The sequence below is a fragment of the Limulus polyphemus genome, unplaced genomic scaffold (assembly GCF_000517525.1).
Source record: "Limulus polyphemus unplaced genomic scaffold, Limulus_polyphemus-2.1.2 Scaffold6223, whole genome shotgun sequence".
Classification (NCBI taxonomy): domain Eukaryota; kingdom Metazoa; phylum Arthropoda; class Merostomata; order Xiphosura; family Limulidae; genus Limulus; species Limulus polyphemus.
Window position 1 is genome coordinate 19,821 of NW_013671833.1, and position 7,695 is coordinate 27,515.

At 33.3% G+C, this 7,695-nt stretch overlaps 1 protein-coding gene across 1 annotated transcript in view; it reads right to left on the reverse strand.

The window, feature by feature from the left end:
• Nucleotides 1-7,695, reverse strand: part of LOC106473497 (RNA exonuclease 1 homolog) — a 45,665-nt gene that overhangs the window by 19,278 nt on the left and 18,692 nt on the right. The window contains exons 4-5 of the mRNA XM_022401920.1: nt 5,739-5,843; nt 2,389-2,604 (exon numbers count right to left, since the gene is read on the reverse strand). Of these exons, the coding sequence (XP_022257628.1) occupies nt 2,389-2,604; nt 5,739-5,843 (321 nt within the window). The remainder of the gene's footprint in view (nt 1-2,388; nt 2,605-5,738; nt 5,844-7,695) is intronic.

Below are 7,695 nucleotides of genomic sequence, written 5' to 3' on the forward strand. Positions count from 1 at the left end.
CTCATGCTTAACATTTTTTTTAGGAAGCCAGCCAGGCCCCAAAAATATGTATTTTTGGAGGCCGACAAGCAGTTTCAGGAACCAATTCTATAGCTCATTATAAAATGTACTCTAATAGTGAAGGTTATCAGGAAAAATCATTGAATTAAATAGTGGATATTATGGATCAACATATCTTAATTTATTTTGTTGTATTTCAGGAAAAAAAAGAAAGTCACACATATGATCTTTAATTTCTCTCTAAAGCATGGTATAACATTAACTTTTTGTTCCCCCTTTAAAGTAGTGTCCTTTAATAATCTAAATAAATAATGAAATAATCCCTTTTTGGGATCGTTCACATTTTGTTGTTGCCAAAAGATATTCAGTCAAAGTCATGGAGAACACTGCATAAAAGTCACCCAAAGTTAAAAATTTTCTTAAATAAAGAGAATCAAGTGTTGATCTGAAAAAGAATGCAACAGAAAAAAGGCAACGGGATCACGAGTGTGAAAAGTTAAACGAAGAAAAGTCATTACAGGGAAGAGTTATAAGAAATGGTTACACCATGATGAAGATGGTGGCATAATATTCTGTAAGGGATGTTGAGAAGAGAAAATGATTCTGAAACTATTAATGGACTATTAGCATTAACAGCCCGTAACTGTTCTGTGTATGTGTTTCGTGTCAAGTTAAAATTCTTTTGCCATAGCAACTAATACACCCTTTGCTAATAGACCACTAATCATTTTTCACAATTCCACCTCATGATTGGCCAATCATAATTGAGTGCCTAGCCCTGTTAATCAGGCAAGCATTTAACGTAACTAAAATCGGGCCATACCACAAAATTTATGAAAATTCTTCTATTTTGGAGTTTTTAAATTTTTTAATGAAAACAAGTCTCTTAAAACATAAACCAAAAATATTAAATATAGTATCAGAAAAGGCCAGAAATGCCTCAAAATCATCAGAATATTTCGTCACTGAAAGACCAATATTTACTGGAAATAATAGATTTAATATTTGGATTCTACAGCCATTTTTTTTTCCTATTGTGCACGAAACTCCTACTCTGCATAAAGCACTTCTAACACACTCTACCACATTGTCCATAGGGCAGTCAAATTTTTTCCACAGGTTTATTTCCTCTTTCATTCACGATTACTATCTAGAATGTTTCGAAGGTGCTCAATGCAGAGTATGCTAACCTTTTTACATGCCAATTTTACAAACCACAGAGTCCTGAAGTGCCTAGATTTTAAATAAGGAGCATCACAGTTGTGAACAAGCAAACCAAAATCAATACTTAAGCCTCTGATATAATCAATGCCATAACCCAAGCCATCACAGAAACAATCCATAGCAAAGTAACAAATCCTGACATATGGTCCTCTAAATTTACTCCTAAAATTTGTGAATTAATAATTACCCAAAGATGACTCTGCCACGACTTCATACAAACCTGTGACATTACATTTAAACCACTCATTAATCTTATTAAGCAACTTATATTATAACAACAGCAACATGATAACTGGAAAAACTTCTACCTATCAATAGATAAATCCAAACCTGACCCTTCCAAATTCTGGTGGAAATTTAAATCTATCACGAACAACAAATCAAACAACATCATAAATAAAATTCAATACAATAACAACACTGCCACTACCAATAACAGTATGAACTTTTTACCGAATATTGGGTCAGTACTATAAATTATAAAATGATTCCCAGATCTGTGATTTGTTCTAACAGATTGCAAATTTTGCATTGGAATCCTTTGTTCCCTCTTACACGAGCTCCAGATGGCCAACATGAAAAACAAACCGCTAAAGCCCCTTTATTTATTCTATAGTGATATAGATATCTGTATGATCATTGTAAGCCATGATATTTTCAAAGCTGAGCTTTGTTAGAAATTGTTTGGACCACTTGCTATGGTATCATAAAAATGGGCTGTGGTAATAAAAACACCGACCGAGAAGGAAAAATAACATGAACCATTTTCAATGGATATTAGTTGCTTAGAAAATATACACCTATACTTTGAGACTTCTCAAAGCTACACAGAAATGAAAGTTGTAGCATTTTTTTCACTAAATATGTGCAATGATATTTTTGAGTAAAAAAAGTTGTTGAAATAGAATTATATTTTCAACCTAAGTTTTAAAAATTTGATACAAAAATGTACACTTAACATATGAAAGATGCATGCTGGTCCTGTGAGGGTTAATACCTTCAGATGATCAATAACATTTTGTATTATAGTATTTTAGTTTTGTTTGGTGTGCTTCATTGTTAGCAGATAGTTTTGATAAATAAAATATGAATTACTAATGTCTTTCTTTTCGTTTTTTTACTAGCTTGAAACACAAAAATCAAATGTAAATCTTTCATACTAACCGTTGAGGGGACATGAGCAACTCGTCTTCCTCCTTTTGGTGCAGTTGTGGCACACGTTGCTGACGTTTTCTTAGGTGTCACTGAGAGAAGGTGGTTGAATGTTGCCTTCTTCTCCATTGCTGCTTCAGCCAACTTTACAGCATTTGGTACATGAGCAATCCTCTTCTTGCTCCCATCCAAAGATTGATTAACACAGTTTAAGAAGGCACTATGGACCTGAAATAAGACAATCAAGAACATCAGATACTTATACAGCTAAAATTACCATTTTAATACTTGAAAAAATTGGTTAAACCAAATAAAGAATGATTTCTAAGCCAAAAGTTTACAACTATATTATAGGAGAATATTATTATAGGACATTATTCCTGCTGCTCAAAAGAGTACTCGCAACCAAATGATAAAGGTATTTCCAACAAGCCAGATTCAACTTAAGAAAACCAACTAATGAACACAATACTGACACTTCTAGTAAACCAACTTTAAAAGTAATAGTATACAGATATTGACCTCTTACGTAATGACCTAAGTTCAAGAATGAAAGTTTAAAGATAAAGTAACTGATTTACAAATGTAGTAAATTTTATGTAGCAAAAAGTTAACAAATTTAAACATTCAATTATAAAGTTACAATTGCCATAAATAGAGATGAATAAATAATAATTGGAAAATACAGTGGGTTCAATTTGAAAAAATAGAAAATTTAATGACAAAATCAGAACAGAGTTTAATCATTTGAAGCACTACCTCAATCTATAAATTAGTGTAAAGCAATATCCTAGAATATATCACTAGCACTCTGTTACTCGGGTATGGTTAGGATATTAGCAGTAACTGGATATAAAATCACTAACCAGGTTGCTTTTATGAATTAAGAATGCTATATAACTGCCTGTTTTCATAATTTGTATGAAATAATTCATGTAAGCATCCAATATTTACAAAATTTGCATTAAAAAAAAACTATAATTTTTCACTATGAAACTCAGCTCTAGTTTCAGTTCTACAAAAGGTAAAGTTCCAAAAATAGTAAAATATCACAATTTAAATCTTTCCTCTAAGATCGTATTTCCACATGAGGATGTCTTAAGCCTCATCAGCACGCCTGGAGTACACATGGACCCAACGACTTTCTCAGTTATATATCTTTTAACATAATCATTACAAATTTATATCAATTTATGTAATTGTAAAACAGAAACCCTGGATAAATATGACACTATTGTTTTCAAAACAAGCAGAAGGAGTACACAGCTATAATCTAATATTTATCTGGGGTCTACACAGACCCCAAACAATCACTGACCATCACTATACACGCAGTTAGCCCCATAGCATACTAAACAAATTTCTAAACATTTATTTCACTACATAGGCTGTTATAGAGGATAATATATCATAGTAGTACATCGTCATCTGGTCTGTTTTGTTTATAACATCATTGTGGTAAACACGTATGCACATCTCATTCCTCAACAAGTGTTCTCTGTGATGACTGCTTATAATACCCTATTTTATATAAACCTTGTTAGATAATTGTTTTAAATAACCTGCTTATTGGATTTTCAATCCATAACTACTATAAGGATACATTTGTGTTGGGGTCTGGTTGGACCCACAACGTACACTTTCAGTTTTGAGTTGAATGTTGCAGTATTGTGGTAATATCATCATATTTTCACTGGCATTTTTTTATACTGTCTGTATAAGGAATGGTTTAATACTAATTTGTATACTGAGGAACAATGTAATATTGTAATTTCTTGATTTGTCAATATAATTTCTCTAGAATACATATTTTTGTATCTTGTTCACATTGCATGCTAACCCTAATAAAAGTTGTAATGCAACTGGTTTTTGGAATTTCAATCCAGAGCTTACAATAATGGTACTTTTGTGCTGGAGTCTGATTGGACCCCAGGTGTTTCACAAAATAACTTTTCAAAGGTGAGCTGATGAGAGTTAATAGGAACTATGAGCATATAAAAACTTAGCTATCTGTTTTTTATTTATAGTTATAGGAGGTATTTATTTTCCGACAACATGCCAGTCTGACACGCAATAGTTGTTGAAGTGCAATTGATTCGTCACGTGTATGATGCACACATATAATGTTTCTTGCTTCTGAATATTAAACGATGCTGGTAAACTTTCTAATGAGTAACCAACAGGGTTAGAGTAGAAATCTTCAGTCATGAAACTGTATACTTGTAGTAACCTTACAATAGGTAGATAAATTAAAATATTACTCACTATAAATATGTTATATCTTATTTAATTTTTAGCACTCTACATGCTCTCCTACATTCCTATTTAAGGTTTAGCACTCTACATGCTCTCCTACATTCCTATTTAAGTTTTAGCACTCTACATGCTCTCCTACATTCTTATTTAAGGTTTAGCACTCTGCAGGCTCTCCTACATTCCTATTTAAGTTTTAGCACTCAACATGATCTCCTACATTCCTATTTAAGGTTTAGCATTCTACATGCTCTCCTAAATTCTTATTTAAGTTTTAGCATTCTACATGCTCTCCTACATTCCTATTTAAGTTTTAGCATTCTACATGCTCTCCTACATTCCTATTTAAGGTTTAGCACTCTATATGCTCTCCTACTTTCCTATTTAAGGTTTAGCACTCTACATGCTCTCCTACATTCCTATTTAAGGTTTAGCACTCTATATGCTCTCCTACATTCCTATTTAAGGTTTAGCACTCTACATGCTCTCCTACATTCCTATTTAAGGTTTAGCACTCTACATGCTCTCCTACATTCCTATTTAAGTTTTAGCACTCTACATGTTCTCCTACATTCTCAGATTACTGTGCCTTTAAATAAGAGCGCTGTAGAGGAGAGCCTTAAAAAGCTGTCAACTCAGTGTAGAATACATTCATTTCACAGAAAATACAATTTTCAAGGTCATTATAGAAATCATCATAGCTGTAGGAAATTTTCATCAGTTACTGACAAACCATACATGAGAGAACAGAACAGAACAATAACATCTTGCAAGTTTGTTACTCATTTTTGCTTCACTGTTAGTTCAAAATAGGGAACATGAACAGATGCCTAAACATCAGAGAAAGAGGTTTTGTTTCATATTAGAGAAAATATCAATTTATACAAGTGGTCTGCACAAATAAAAGGTTAACCCACACACACATACACAGTGTTGATTTATTGCATAATAAAATTTGATTTTTTAAAAATGAGGGTTAGCTCCCCCCCAAAAAAAACTGGATGTTTTGATCGTGTACTATGTTGTTACATAACTTATTTTTTGATCTATATAAGTGCATCAAGTGTAGATTTAAAGATGTAAGAGCAATTCTTCCCAAAAGGTTTTACCTTGTTTGAGCTGGTTTCATTATACTGTTGCTGAACCTGTAACTGACGATTAAGCATAACTTCGGCTGCTGACAGTTTTCGCACTGCTTTAACCTGAGCTTGTGGCTGCAAAAAAACAACAACATAATTAACAGACAAAGAGTCAATAAAATGGATAATATAATAGGAATTAAAGTTATTCTTTTTGTTATTCAATTGCAGTACATTTTTTAAAACTTCAGAGTTTATGATATTAGGTGTCATTCTTTTTCCTGTTGTCCTTATTTTTTGTTTCTCATCACAAGCCAGGTTCAGGGACGAAGATGAACCTGTTTCTCTGGTAATTAGTGTGGAAGAAAAATTTGAGTGACAGCTACCGCAAGGGAGAAGAAAAAGAAATTTGTCTGAATCGTATAAAAGGAGGTTGAACCACATAAGATATAGAGCATCTTCAGCCAGAGCTATTAGTCTAGAATTGGATATCAAATGAGTGGAAGTGAGGTGGAAAAGCTGTGATTATAGAATGCTCATAGTAAGAACAAATCCATTGAAAACACCAGAGGAGGAAGAGATCAGTCTCAGGGAACGGTCAATGCCTAGATGAGATAGATGATCTACCATCAGGGTCTGAGCTATGATAGATAGATAACTGAATGTCGTGACCGTGGGCCAAAAAGCATTTGAAAGCACTGTGACACCCCTCTCATGTGGTACGCAGTTCCTGGACCCCATCTGTCTGGCATTTATTGATTTTCTCATGGAAATGCAGCTCAATTGTTGCACGGGCAAATCTGACAGTTTCTACAGTAGGTTCATCCTCATGATTGTAATACCTGAAACAAGATCAGACTCAACCAAATTTATCTTGTGGATGACTTTACATAGTCACAGTCTCTTCTCTCACACATTTACCAATCACTATTGGAATGAAGTCTGTATCAAGTGAATGAAATTTAGGCTACATATTGTGTGCTTGATAAATTCCACAATCAACAATGGTTCTGGTGGCTCCAGTATCAATGGGAACTTGAACTTACATATGTGTACCTTTATTGTAACATACCAAACACCACTCAAACCTTTTGATGCAAGCTGATCACTGTGCTTCTCCAGCTCATTGGCTGAACCCAACTTGGGTTTTCTAGAACAAAAGAAGTAACAGCAATACCTTGCTTATGAATTTCCTGCACCTGCTGGACAGATGGAAAAAAATGGGTAATTTTGCCTATTCTCAACAATGCAAGATAAAGGAAATTAACATTTTCTTATCTGAAAATGTATTTCCAATAGATACTCACCTCCGTACAGATTAGCTAGTTTCCTCTTGAATTTGCCCTTTTTTGCCTGAGAGACTTGCATCCCACCAGCCTTGAGAAACTCCCAACTAAAATTCATGTGAAAACACATGCAATTGTGGCATGCATACTACAAGAACATACAACTCCAACACACATAATAGCCCATACTGTAGTATCAAACAAGCTGAAGCATGAAAGGGTGAGACCCAAAATGAAATTTGAAGATTTCTTTAAGAATAGTTTGTGGTGTAAGGCTTCACAACCTGATAAAAATGTTTTAAACTTGTCATTTTATAACTTAATTTAATTAGAACAAATAGCCCTAGGTTATGGCTTATCCTTTTCCTTTAACACTTTCGAGATGGGTTATGGGTGAAAGGCTATGTCATCTCGTTTGTTGACTCACATTGAAAATTTTATTGAACTACTATTTCATGAATTTATGTCAATAAGTTTGGTATCAAACTGTAGATTATAATTCAAATTTTAGTACTATGCATTACTCAATTTGTTAATTTAAAAGCAAATATTAAAAACACAGATAAACATTGATTTTTGTATGTCATGTGGTATGTCGAATGCAGCACTGGTTCAAATTAGATGTTTGTAAAGTCAAAATACTAAGTCTATAGTTTCATACAAATTAGGAACTCAAATTACAGATACTGACAAGCTAGAAT